This window comes from Crocodylus porosus, unplaced genomic scaffold (genome assembly GCF_001723895.1).
Source record: "Crocodylus porosus isolate Cpor-Errol unplaced genomic scaffold, CroPor_comp1, whole genome shotgun sequence".
Classification (NCBI taxonomy): domain Eukaryota; kingdom Metazoa; phylum Chordata; order Crocodylia; family Crocodylidae; genus Crocodylus; species Crocodylus porosus.
Genome location: NW_017728907.1, coordinates 46,400,906 through 46,415,229, shown reverse-complemented (window position 1 = coordinate 46,415,229; position 14,324 = coordinate 46,400,906). Strand labels below are relative to the sequence as shown.

Below are 14,324 nucleotides of genomic sequence, written 5' to 3'. Positions count from 1 at the left end.
GACAAGGGGGATCCTGGTGCTGTGGGAAGAGGAAGGGGCCTGGTGCATGGCACACCCACACTGGCTTTGCTGCACCTGAAGCAATTTACAACCCAGGCTGACCAGTGCCCGCCCAGATATGGGGCATCCAGCTCAGGTGGGCGTCAGGAGGTGCAAGCAAGGCTGGGGTGGAGGCTGCCCAGCACCAGCCTGCATTAGGCCCACGAGACGGCTTGAAGTCCTGTCCAAAGCAAAGCCCCGGGATTCCCTGCCAGCTGTACGATGGCCGGGCCTCGAGCCCCGAGTGCTGGGGCAACAAAACCCTCTGGAAGCATCATCTTCCTCCAAAGCCAGAAGCCACCAGAAATCATCATTTTTTTAAATCGGAGCTATTAAACTGCAATTCACCTCCAGCTCGAGGGCTTGGGAGTCGGCACCAGGCAGGCCCCCCTTGCCCCTCACTGGACTTCCTACCTCGATTTCCCGTCTGAAGTCATTTAAAGGACATCAGCTCCCCACGTCTGCTTGTTTAACCCAGCTCTGGTGCTCCAGGCTGAAGCCGCCTTTGGAGGGGGCATCCCTGGGGCCCAGCCTGGCTCCCCATTACGAAATATCACCTGGCACTGATGGGCAGAAGCCAAGCCCACGGGGGAGCAGGCGAGGCCGTGACCCTGCGCGGTTCCAGGATTGTGCGGATCAGGCCAGGGATCGGCCTGTGCAGTCCTGACCCAGCCGATCCTAAGCTCTCAGCTGGGGGATGAGCGACTTCTCCCGTGACCATCCAACCCCAGCACCCTTAGGAGCCAGCAGCAACCTGCCGCCTTCCTGCTGGTCGTGATGAGAACTGTTCCACTGTGTGTCATGGGCCCCGTACTGCAAAGGGAGACTCCCCTTTAATGGCAGGGCCTTTGGCGGTGGGGGTGGGGGGTGGAGTAGCTGCCCTGAAGCTTTGAGCAGCCACAGCCCAGCAGCAGCCAGAGGATGGGGCCAGCCTGAAGCCCCATCACGGCTCTGGGGGCTGGGTCCTGGGTCAAAGTGGAGCCAGGCAGCCCCTGCCCAGTCGCCGTTTACCTACGAGGGGTTTATCCAGGGCCGTCGTCTCTCCAGCTTTGGCTCCGTGCTGGACTGTCCATGGACCTGTGTCCCTGGGGGGGACGGCCCCGTTGCCTGCCCTGCCCCTCCATTAATGTGACAGCAGCACTACACCTGTCTGCTCCGGTCAGCCCTGCCTCTGCCCCTCCAGCACGGTCTGCTCCTGCCGCCAGGCTGTGCAGCGAGCAACGGAGGGGGCTCGGGGCACCTGGGGCCTTAATCTCAGCTCTGCCACCGCATGACCTCAGGCAAGTCGCTTCATCTTTTTGCATCTTCCCCCTCCCTGCCTGGGCTTTGAGGCAGGACCTCTGCGTGGCTCTGGGCTGCAGCCAGCGCCGGGGAGGTCTGAGCTAGGCGAGGGTTTGAGGGGCGGCTGTAGGCCCTGCTCTGCCTGGTGGGAGCATTCCCCACGGAGCAGATGGGCCGCTTTGTCGTCCAACTCCGGTTTGCGCCTCTCGCCCTTTCCCAGCTTCCCTCCCCTGCCGCATTCCCAGAGCTCAATGGACCGTGTCAGTCCCCACGGGCAGATTCAGCCCCCATGCTTGGCTGCGGCGGCAGCGGGGCAATTCCCACGCTCGGATGGGATGCACTGAGCTGGCGTGCATCCAGGGGCCAGGACACGTTGCAGCGCCTGAGAGGAGGGGATGGGAGCCCAGTCAGGATAGATCCCCTGTCCCCAGGGCGAAGAGATGTCACTGGGAGAAGTGGGGGGAGAAAGGGGCCACAGCTGGCAGGTCTGTGCAGTGTGACAGGCATCGTTTCTCAGCCTCTTGGGGACTCGGATCACATGCATAGCAGGAAAACGTCACTGGCAGAGCAGGGGGGCAGTGCAGAAAGGCTGTGGGCTCCCAGCACTGGAGGGGTTGAGGAAAGGATGGATGGGCACTGGTCAGGGATGATCTAGGCACAGCAATGCCCATGTTTTACCATGGGGGTTTCCCAGGCTTCTGGGCTCTGCTGGTTGCTGCATGAGGCTGGGAGGGAAATTTTTCTCTTCCTGCTGCTCCATGTGTCAGGGGGTTTTAAGCCTCTCCCAGGGGCACTGGGTGCTGCTGCAGCTCAGGCTGGGGCTGGGGCTGGGCTGCGCTAATGTTCCTGCCAGCACCGACCCCGCAGGGTCCTGGCTGGAGGGGCTCGTCTCTGCGCTCAGGCTCAGCCCCACCCTGCACTGGGGCAGGAAGGGATTTCCCTCCCGCTCAGACTGGTGCGCACTGGGGGGGTTTGCCTGCCTCTGCAGTGGGAGCATGGCCTTGGCCTGGGGTCTCTAGAGCCTCTATGAACCCCCACTGCACAGCATGTTTTAATCACTTCCAATGGCCTTTATATCATGGCAGGGGCATTGCCAGGCAGCCTTGGCGTCTTTTGTCATGACATAATCTTGTGATGTAATTTTAGGTCTTGCCTCAAGGAGCTCCCAGCCTCAGAGATGGGGAAAGAGCCACTTTGCTGGGCCAGGGGAAATGCAAGAGAGCTGGGAAGGAGCCTGGCAAGAAGGCTGGTGCACCGCGAGAAGAGTGCGTGTGAAGCTGCTGGCTCCCACAGAGACTGGTACCCAGCCAGCAGGGATAAAGGCTGAGCAACGGAGAGGCAGGTCCAGCAACCAGAACCAGCCCCAGACTCTGAGGCTCAGAGCTCAGTTCTCTGCTCTGCTTCTTGGCTGACCCCTTGCAGGTCCTTTCCCCTCTCAGATCCCACCAAGCAGAAGGGGAAGAACAGCACGTGCCCCCAGCAGGATATGTTCCTTGTTCTACAAACTAGGGGGTTGGCCCCAAGAAGGGCAGGCTCCAGTGCTGGCTCCACAGAAGGACTCAAAGGATTTCACCTGAGATGAGAGAGCCATGTGCACCAGCCCCACACTGGCAGCTCTGCCAGGACCAGAGTTTCCCCCGATCTGCAGCTGGGAACAGAGTCCGGGTGCTTTGCTTCTCTTCCTGAACACACCTTGCTTCTCCAGCAGGACTGGCTGTTCTTGTCGTCTCACCAGAAGCGGCTGTGCTGAGCAAGCTATGAAGTGCAAAGGAGACCTTGAGTTATCCTTGTTGCCAGGAAGGCTACTGGCATCCTGGGCTGCATTGGTAGGAGTGTTGCCAGCAGATCGAGGGCAGTGATTATTCCCTTTATTCAGCACTGGTGAGGCCGCATCTGGATTCCTGTGTCCAGTCGTGGCCCCACACTACAGAAAGGATGTGGACAAGTTGGAGCAAGGGCAATGAAAATGGTTGTGGGGCTGGGGGACAGGACTGGTGAGGAGAGGCTGAGGGAACTGCTCTTATTTAGTCTGCAGAAGAGGAGACCGAGGGGGATTGAATAGCAGCCTTCACCTCCCTGCCGGGGGGCTGCACAGAGGCTGGAGCTGGACTGTTCTCAGTGGGGGCGGATGACAGAAAGAGCAATGGGCTCAAGTTGCAGCAAGGGAAGTTGAGGTTGGATATTAGGAAAAAACTTTCTCATGAGGCGGGTGGTGAAGTACTGGAGCAGGTTACCCAGAGAGGTGGCGGAGTCTTCATCCCCGGAGGTTTTTAATGTCTGGCTCAACAAAGCCTTAACTGGGATGATGTAGTTGGGGTTGGTCCTGGTTGGAGCAGGGGCTTGGATGGGATGTGACCTCCCGAGGTCCCTTCCAACCCCCATTGTCTATGATTTTATGATTCTACCCACTAGGCTGAGGGATGCGTGTGGTAAGAACAAGGATCTAGATCCCATGAACTCCAGGCTCTTATTGACTTGAGTGGCTGGAAAAGCCTACCACATAAGTGCCTACCTGTGGGATTGGATCAGTAAAAAGGGAAAAGCAAAGCTGCTCAGTGCTAGACCCCCTACTCCCTGCACTCCCACAGCAGCTGGACATGCTGAAATACTAAGGAGTGCTAGGTAACCCCACCATTAGGCTTCAGAGTCAACCTTCTTTTTAGAAGAGGGTGCATTAGGCAGGACTCTACTTCTGCATCAGGCCATTTTCAGTGTCAGGAATTCAGGCTGCACTGGGTCTCATTCAGAAAGTTTTCTTAGTTCCCGCCAGGACTGGGGACATGCTTTCTGTCTGAAATGCTCTCTTCCCAGAGGACGCATTTCAGCACGTATTGACCCAGCTGACAACAGAGCCAAGGAGCTTCCTCCCCCTGCCCGAGCCAAACGACTCAAGGATTTTCAGTCTTCTAGTTTCACTTATCCTGATGCTGTGAGAGAGTAGGCTCCTATTAGGTGTGTGACAGCCACCCTGGCTGCTGCATGGAGACAACTCCAGGGTGACCCCAGGGACTGCAGAAATGGCAGCAGCTTCTCCAGGCTCTTGGTCAGCACCTCTGCTGGGGGCCTGTGATGCGTATCTTGGATGCCGAGATGCCCAGACTGCCAAAGAAGAGGTCTAGCCACCAGGCCGGAGCAGGCACCTCAAAGCAATGAGCCAGTCGACAATAACAGGAGAGGAGAGGGGGACAGCCAAGCAGAACATGCTGCATTCTGGGACTGAGAACTGCCAGGAGTGAAGATTGTTAACATGATTGTTAATAACTTGGTTCAGTTTTACGAGAAAATCAATCACAGTATTTACTTGGGGAATAAAGTCCTCTGTACAAAGCAATGAGCATGTCACTGTTCAGCTGAAAGCAGCAAGAGCAGCCATGCATTTGCTCGAACCAAGCCTGTGTGCAGCTGTCACAACCTTTGGCTTCTTAATGGAGACACTTGATGATCTAAGCTCTTTGCTCCCACTTAAAATGCAGAGTCTCAGATCTCAGGAAGCTTTCAGCCCTCCCAGGGGTGGAGAAAGGTTTGAAAGCAGGAGCCCAGCATGATGCTAATGGCTTGGGAATGAGAGGACAATGGGAAAGCACCTGACACTACAACTGTACTTACATACCATATGCACCTTCCCCCAAATTAGCAACTGATACTTGAGCACTTGAGGAAACTGAGACCAAACAGTTCAGTTCAAAGGAAAAATCTGCCTTCCCACAACAACAGTGTGTCTTACTGGGGTGGTGTGTAAATATGGTAGGTACCCTGAAAGCAAGCCAAGTTATTTTGAAGCCCACCTGTCTTTTCCAGCTGGGGGAGGTTTGGGGTCTGTTGCTATGCAAACCACCCCTTCCCTGCAGACTGACAAGCCTTGACCCTCCCCCTGCCCTACCTGCAGCCCTGCCTCTGCCCCATGGCAGCATCGATGACTCGGCGCTCCGCCTCGGGAATCCATGCCTCGGCGCTCTCTTCTGGCCCCTGGCAGCCCGTCTCCTGTGGCTCGGCGCTCCTCCCTGCGATCGATGCCTTCGGGGATTGGCGGGCAGCCCTTCCCGCGCATGCGCAGTGGTTGCCGGCGCCGCCATTGCGGTGCTGTCAGTGAGGGGCGCAGGCGGTGGCGGCAGCGGCAGCGGCAGCGGCGGCGGCGGGACGAGGGGAGGTGAGGTGAGGTGAGGTGAGGTGAGGGGTTGGGGCGGCGCGGGGCCGGGCCGGGGGGTGTGGGCCTGGTCCTCGGCGGCTCCGGTTAATTCGTCATGGGCGGTGATGCTGCGCCGCTGCCAGGGCGCCGGACTCCTGATAATTCCTCATTCCGGAGAACTCGCCGCTTACTTCAGACGAATTATCCGGAATTCACCTCAATTAGATGCACACGAGTGTGTGTGTGTGTGTGTAGGCACACACGTACACATACACATGTATATATGCACAAACACACATATGCACGTGCATTTAGATGCATGTGTGTGTATAATGTGCACACTTGTATGTATATACACATATGTGCACACATACACGTGTATATGCACAAACACGCACATCTTCATGGTCATTTATCTGCACACGTTTGTGTATGTAATGTGAACACGTATGTATATACACATGCATGCATGTGCACATGCACATATGCACAAACACACATGAACAAACATACACACATATGCACATGCATTTGGATGCATGCGTGTGTATAATGTGCACATGTGTATGTATACACGCATACATGCATGTGTGTATACATGCACAAATGCACACATGCACTTGCATTTAGATGCATGTTATGTATAATATGCACACGTGTATATATACACATACATGCATGCGCACACACACGTATATATTTACAAACATAGGCACACACGTTTAGGGATGTGTGTGTATGCACATGCACACACCCCTATGCATATACATAGCACAAGCTTCCATGAACCCAAGTTCATTTCATCAGATGCAGCGGAAGGCCGTGCAGAAAGCACGAGTTCTGAGAGATTCATAGATTTCATAGACATTCGGGCTGGAAGGGACCTTGCAGATCATCCAGTCCAGCCCCCTGCTCCAGGGGCAGGAAGCCAGCTAGGGTCAAAGGAGCCCAGCAAAATAAGCATCCAAATGTTTCTTGAATGAGTCCAGAGTAGGTGCCTGCACCACTTCTGGGGAGAGTCTATTCCAGGCTCTGGGGGCTCAGACAGTAAAGAAATTTTTCCTTTTGTCCAGCCTAAAATGATCATGGAGAAGTTTGTGACCATTGGTCCCTGTCATCCCTTGGGGTGCTCTGGTGAACAGATGTTCCCCCAGATCCTGATGCACACCCCTTATGTACTTATAGGCAGCCACCAAGTCACCCCTGAGCCTGAGCTTTTCCAGGCTGAACGAGTCCCATAGCTCCCAGCCTGTCATCATAAAACTTGTTCTCCTGCCCTCTGATCATGTGTGTGTCTCTTCTGTACACTCTCTCAAGCTTCTCGACATCCTTCTTGAATTGCAGAGCCCAGAACTGGATGCAGTACTCCAGCTGCTTCCTCACCAAGGCTGAGCGAGAGGATGACATCTGAGATTTACTTGAGATGCATCTGTAGATGCCAGGCAGGGTTTTGTTTGCTTTACCAGCTGTGACATCGCATTGGTGGCTCATGTTCATCTTGTGGTCAATCATGACCCCCAAGTCTCTTTCAGCTGTGGTGCTAGTGAGCGTAGCACTGCCGAGCCTATAAGCATGTTGTGGGTTTTTTTCCCCCTGAGGTGGAGTACCTTGCATTTTTTGGTATTAAACGTCATCAGGTTTGTATTCGCCAACGTACTAAGCTCATCCAAGTCAGCCTGGATCACTAGCCTGTCCTCAGGTGTGGACGCTATGCCCCAAAGATTAGTGTCAACAGCAAACTTAGCCAGAGTGCTTCTGACACCAGTGTCCACATCGTTGATAAAGATGTTGAAGAGAACCAGTCCAAGGACAGAGTCTTGGGGATGCCACTGGTCACGGAGTGCCATAATGACTTGCTAAGCATGCCATGGGGAGCTACTCTCCATCAGCACTGTTTGCATAGATGCTTACATGCAATTCGCATGATAAACCCAGAGGTTTCAAGTCAGGATCCAGAGTGTTGAAGAACTGTTCTGCCCTGCTGTGGGCCTGCCCTGTTCTTCGCTACACAAGAATTGCTCTAGTATTCTTCTGTGGTCAAAAAACAAATGGAAGTTAAAAGCTGGCATTTTGTGATGGGGGCTGGAGTCTGGAAAGGGGGAGAGCCACTAACGCAGCCAGCTTAGGGATTACCAAGTGTCATGGCAGTGGGGCCTTGCAGGTGGGAAATTGGGCTGTTAGTCAGTTAAGCGTGTTACGCTCTTTTTCTGGCACGTTTATACATGGAGTAAACTGCCTGCCATTTCATCATGCATCTCAGTGTTCTTGGCCTTAATTTCTCATATTCGAGCACCCAGAAGCTCCCTGGTGAAATCTGCAGGGACAGAAACAGTGACTGGGACTTGTTGAGCTTGCACTCGGGTGATGCCCTTTGAGCTGAAATGTGATGTGATGCGGGTGACTGTGAAGTAGGGGGAAGCATGTTCCCTGGGGTTAAGACTGCCCTGCGCTTGTCATTTCAGGTTGCAAAGATGGAGTTTCAGGCAGTGGTGATGGCAGCCGGCGGTGGATCGCGGATGATGGACCTGACCTCCAGCATTGCCAAGCCCCTGCTGCCAGTAGGCAACAAGCCTTTGATCTGGTACCCGCTAAATTTGTTAGAGCGGGTTGGATTTGAAGGTGAGTAATTGTCAGTTGCTAAACAGTAGAGGTTGTGACCGGCTGTAGTTCTCTGCACAATACAGCATTTCTTGTGCCTTTTTCTGCTCTGCTTTAAAACATACTCCCCCTTCCCTTGGGAGACTGGTCCACAACCCAGCGTATATCACCTGCAGTAGTTCTTCCTTGGTATTCAGCTTAGATTTTCCTTCCCTTCCTTTCACCTCATTAAGCCTCTTGCCAAATCCTCTTCCTTCTTGGTGTGACCATTCTTTGACCCCTTTTAAACAAGTAATTTCCTCTTTCCTTACTTCCTTGCTCCACTTAATCATTTAGGTTCTAGCATTGGTCTCTGAAACCTTGTATATGGACATAAAATTGGCACTCACCTCCTGCTTGCTGCTCCCCCGTTTGTATGTCTGGTGATCACGTGAGTTCTTTTTGCTCCTGTATCTTGCTAGGAGCTTGCTTTGAAGAGTTGGCCCACGTGACCCCTACGTCTGTTCCAGTGGTTATGTTCCAGGATGTACCCCCCCCCCTTGTGTTTCCCCCACCCCATCCCTTTCCATAGACATGTCATATATTCTTTGTTGATGCATCATCTTGCATTTGGTTGCAAAGACACATTCAAAGAAAAAGTGAGTCAAACCCACCAAGTGATGTAGAGGCAACCCCCGCTTAGCACTCTTAATTGGTTCTGGAAAAACCGAGTGCTAAGTGAAACCCATTTTCCCATAAGGTTTAATGTAAATAAATATAATTGGTTCCTGTGCACCTGCCGCTGCTGGCAAGGCACTGCACGGGCTCCTCCAGGGAAAGTATAGGCTCCTCCTGGCCTCGTTGCTCTGCCACCGTGATGGCCCCTGCCAGCCTGCACCCCCTGGCCACCAGCGCACCTGTGTGTGGCCCCAGCTACCCTGCTTACAGGGCCTGAGTTGGGGACCTACCCAGGGATTAACGGTGAGCAGTGGGGCTCTGATGGGTGAGTGTGTGACTGAAGCAGAACAGGTCATGGGCTGCAGCCTGGGGATGGGGAGGCTCCAGGGGCTTGGCTCCACTGTGGTCTAGGGCAGGGGACACTGTACACATGTCCTTGAGCGCTGGCTCTCACTGGCCCAGGCCCCGCACTCCTGCTGGCCCTGGCCTTGGGCCCTGCGTTCCTGCAGCCCTGCTGACCCTGGCCCTGGGTGTCAGCCCAGGCCCCGTGCTCACACCCCCCACCTCCCATTCTCGCCATCACCGCCGCTCCTCCCTGCCCACTGGCCACTCCAGCACCGTATGCCGGAGTGGACCCTGGGCTCCTGCCACCCCGCTCTGGGTCCCACTGGCCTAGGATCCGTGCTTACACTGCCTGGCACCCCCCGCCTGCCCCTTCTCGCCACCACTTCTCCCCGCTCACTCTAGCACCACGTGCTGTAGTGGATCCTAGGCTCCTGCCACCCCACCCTGGGCCCTGCCAGCTGCCACTCATCGCTTTGCTCGATGCCGCTACCATCGTTACTGCCACCACTGCTTCCCCCCTGCCCCATGTGCACAGAGCATTATGACGAAACCGCTAAGTGCTAAGTGAAACCAGGTAGGTATTTTTAATGAGTGCTATGCAAAACCATAGTAAGTGAAACCGCGTTAAGCGGGGGTTGCCTGTACACTTCCCTGCATGGCTGACTTGATGTCTTGCCAGTCCCCACAAGTCTGATGTGTTGTGAATTTGGTGACCGGTGATTTTTTTACCTTTACTTTCAGACCATTGATAAAAATGTTGAGTAGCCTTTGACCTTGCCCTGACCTCTGGGTAACTTGTCCAGAAATATCAACCCTCACTTTCCCCCATCTTTACGTCGCCTTGTTACTTTTGGGGCATGTCTGCACTGTGGTGGCAGCAACTCTCTTGTGCACATCCTGCTCAGCCAAACCTGGAAATACACTGGGGAGGCCTGTCTTGGGTTATCACCAGCAGCCGTGCTGTGAGGTCTGGAAACCAAGGTCTTGAGAACAGACATGGGGATATACCTTGAGCTACCTCAGTGCTGCAATTCTGGCATTTGGGAGAGGGGGGTTCAGGCATGCCAGGGGTGCCCCTTCCGGGACACGGTGTCACCATGGATAGGTGCCCCTCTGTGACTCCAGGCAGCCAGTTTTGAGTCCATTTAACATGTGCTTTATTGTACTGTGCTCACCAGGCTGGTAAAAGTCCAGATGTTACATCTGTATGTCTGTGGTTTCAACTGATTGCCTGGGCAAACAAAGCCATGCTGCATGGTATCAGTTCTATTTCCACCCTTAATCCTACATTGTTTTCCTATGTATTTTCTACATAGTCTCTTTTGCTTGTAGTTGCATCTCCCAGGGTAGTGTATTTCACTAATAGTCCTTCTTTCCCTATCAACAGGATTAATATATTTATTAAGAGGCTCTGACAAGAGCCCCAGCTGCACCAGTCATCTCTGTCTCCAACCCAAGGCAGTGTCACTCATCATTTTCCTCTGGTTAGGTCTGGCAGCCAGTTTTGAACCCGAGCCATCCTGAACAGATTGTGTAGTGCATGCATCTGAGTGCAGCATCAAGTCATCTTTACCCTCTGACTTTGTTGTTCTAAAGAACAAAACTAGTTGAGTTTTTGACAGGTTACTTGGGGCCCTGATACCAAACTGCCGTGTTTTCATGGTTACAGTTTTTGTTTTTCTTTATCATGATTTAATAAATCTGGGCTGGATTCTCCTTGCATAGATCTCTTTGTTTTGAATTAGTCTATCATCTCTAACCAGGAGATAAACTGTGCCCCTGACTGCCTTTGTTCCCCACTGTGCCTTTTGAAAAAATCCCCCAAGTGAAGTATCTTAAGGGTTTTCCCCCTCTGAGGATAACTCTAGGAAGCTTTGCTTGGCACTTTCTATTCCAGTTTTTGGGGTCATAGGAAATAGCCTTGTTACCACATTGTTATTACAATGGTAGTTTCACCCACTTCCTTTCAATCTTGCCTACACAGATTGAACCCACTTATGAGCCACAAAATCAAATTATTTTGTGTTCCCTTCCAAGTGGGTGATAGGTGAGATGATCTTTCTAACAGCATTTCTGTGTTTACCCCACAGTAAGTTGTGCATGTTGAGAGGTAGAAAAAAAAAGATGAGGTATCCAGTTAGACCTTCCACTGCTGATATTAGTGATACTTAGAATCATGGAAAATGAGGGTTGGAGGGACCTCAGGAGGTCACATTTAGTCCAACCCCTGCTCAAAGCAGGGCCAGCCCCAACTATATCATCCTGGCCAAGGCTTTGTCAAGCCAGGCCTGAAAAACCTCCAACGATGAAGACTCCACAACCTTTCTGGGTCACCCATTCCAGTGCTTTACTACCCTCCTCGTGAGAGAGTTTTTCCTAATATCCAACCTCAACTCCCCTTGCTGCAACTTGAGCCCATTGCTGCTTGTCCTGTCATCTGCTCCCACTGAGAACAGTCTAGCTCCATCCTCTTTGCAACCACCCTGCAGGTAGTAAGGCAGGATGTGCTAAGACAGGATTTTTAGGTAGCATTTGATCTCTGAAAGTACAGGACCTTAAAGAATAATGTGCATATCTTGGACATTATTTATGTACAGTTTAAATAAATCACTTGTCGACAGTAGGAGCAGGGGCCCTCAATTTCACACTCTGTTTCTTGTGGTGAACAAAATGTCAAAGAGGTTCATTGCCTTTAATCAAGGACCTTATTCTCTCTTTTTACAAAGTGTATCCTTTCCTGAGCCAAGATCTTTTAATTTGTGGAACTTGATTTGACCAAAATTGTTCTTAAAGGGCAGTGGAGAAAGTTTGGAAGTGAGAGTATATGGTTTGCATCAGATAGGTGGCCACGTTTGTTTGTTGTTGTATCCTCTTAGTTTTCTTTTATGTTGCAGAGGTCATTGTGGTTACAACCAAAGAAATCCATAAGCTGCTGAACTTAGACACAAAGCTGAAGCTAGATATCGTGTACATCAGTGATGATTTGGATGGAGGCACTGCAGATTCCCTCAGGTACATTCATCCAAAAATTAAGGTACACTTCTTTTTTTTCACCTTGGCTGAAGACTGTCTCAGTTCAGATCTATTTTCCTTCTACCATGCCTGATTCTAATGCCTGGCCACTCTCTCTAGGAATGGTACTACCAAGTACTCTTTTAAAGAACTGAGTTTCTAGAGAGATCAGTTTTCACAATAGCTGGGGAGGGAAACCCAAGCAAGGATTCTGAATGGCTGGAACGGCCCATCGACTAGCACAGAATCACTTAAAGGAAGGGTGGAGCAAGGCCAAGATGATGGCTGTAATCTAGTCTGCTTCTGAAATCATTGTCTTGCTTCCATTCTCAGTAGCTCTTGATTTGTTCGTACCTATCCAGTCCAAAATTGGACCTTGGTTTGGCAGGAGCTACAAGCTGTCAAGTGCTTTGGGCAGTAGGGATGGGGCATAAAGGCCTCTCATTCTCTTAAAGCAGTGGTTCTCAGCTGGGGGGGTTGCAGCACCCCTTGCTGCTTTAGGCTTATCAGGAACCCTAATGCAGACAGGAGCACCAACTTCTGCCACAGCCACTTCCCGATTTAGCTCCACTTGAGACGTGCAGGTGGCAGCAGCAGCATATCCTGGTGGAGAATCACCGAGCTGATGCAGCACAGCACTGGCTCTCAGATGGGTTGTTCCTGCATTTAAGAAGTCGCAGAGGTGGGCCCTGAGTCTTAAAAGGTTGCGAACCACTGTTCCAGAGAGAGGTTTGCACCAATGCACCAAACTGAGACTGGGGAAATCTAGGTTCAAGTCTTGCCTTGCCCTGGACTTCTCCTAGGCCCCAGGCAAGTGTCCTTCAGTTTCTTGTTTGTACATTGGGCAAGTACAAGATGACCTCTCAGTTCAGAGTGAGAAGTGCCGCAGTCTGCTCACTTCAGGCTTTGTTCCTTGGTCTTTGAAATGCTGTGCGAGACCAGAGCAAACCTGCACAAATTCATCAGTCTCAGTTTCCTGTTTGTCCCTGTTTCCTAGTTGTGCTATTTGCCAGCACAGTGCTTTTTCTACATATTTATTGGATTGTGCCAGGTGCCATGTGACGTATTAGGAGACAGCAGGGCCCTGGTCCTGTTTGGGACCTGAGGGGTCTGTTGTGATTCAGACCCCTCAGGTCCCAGTGATAGAAGTACACATGATTTGTTTCAGGCCATAGAAGTAAGTACAGGCTGAGGTGAAGCTGACATTCTGTCTTTTTACAGTACCTAGAGTATGTTTGGTGCCCTTGCCTGGGTTCAGGCAGACCCTTTTAGAGTAGAACAGAATTTCGGCTGTAACAGATCTTAGCACGGAGGATTTTGAAGCTGTTCCACAAGATAGTGCATGCTCCTGGTGTACCTTTAGGAGGACAGGCCCTTTACTGTCTGCTGTACCTGAGAGTTGCACAAGAATTGCACTGTCTGCTGCATTTCAGAGACCATGGGAAAGGAGCGTCAGTGGAGAATCCAAGGTTTTTCTTGAGGAAACAACTGATACTTATGGCCACAGTTTGCTGGCAGCCTTATTGCAGCTACTGCCAAAAAGCTGTGGAGAAGTCTGTGCTGGTTGTTGAAAGTTTTATTTGTCACAAATTGAGTTAAATATGCTCTCCTGTCTGCAGGTAATTAATTGACATGATACAAATGAGGTAATGTGGCATTCCATTGACAATATGCTTGTGTGGAATGCGAGTGAGGGAGGGTAGAGTCAGGGGCATAAAGTGTTCTCTTAGTCATATCCTCTAGGCCAGTGAAACACATGATTGCAAATCTCAGTGAGACTTGAGTAAGTCTTGTAAAAGAGCTCAGGTCAGTGGAGCCTGTGAGCGCTGGGGACAAGGCCTTTGTCCTTCCCTGATGCTGTTCCAGTTCCAGTACCACTTCCATTAATTAAGGGCAAGATGACCTTTCAGTTCAGAGTGAGAAGCAGCTGGTTCTGCTCTCTTCGGGCTTTGTTCCCTAGTCCTTGAAGTGCTGTTTGAGACCAGAGCAAACCTGTACAAACTCTTGTCAGTTAGTCTTTTTCCTACTCTGTTCACCCAGGTCTCTTCTGGCAGCACAGATGCATGTGGTTCAGGGTTTGATTCAATGTAGGCATTCCATGCCGGATTGGAACACGAATCCATCCTGTTGGCTTGGCTAGCTCAGCCAGCAGCTGACATGCACAGTAATTCAGTCACCAGCCTCTGTGATGAACGCCTTGCCAATATTTTAGGATATTCTTTCTGTTAGAGCCTGTCCTTTGACAATCTGTGGGTCGATTTCTTCT

At 51.8% G+C, this 14,324-nt stretch overlaps 1 protein-coding gene across 1 annotated transcript in view; it reads left to right on the top strand.

Moving 5' to 3' along the window:
- Positions 1 to 5,383: 5,383 nt before the first annotated feature.
- Positions 5,384 to 14,324, top strand: part of EIF2B3 (eukaryotic translation initiation factor 2B subunit gamma) — a 119,172-nt gene continuing 110,231 nt past the window's right edge. Inside the window, exons 1-3 of the mRNA XM_019531326.1 lie at positions 5,384 to 5,462; positions 7,909 to 8,065; positions 11,941 to 12,080. Coding sequence (XP_019386871.1) covers positions 7,918 to 8,065; positions 11,941 to 12,080 — 288 coding nt within the window. The 5' untranslated portion in view covers positions 5,384 to 5,462; positions 7,909 to 7,917. The remainder of the gene's footprint in view (positions 5,463 to 7,908; positions 8,066 to 11,940; positions 12,081 to 14,324) is intronic.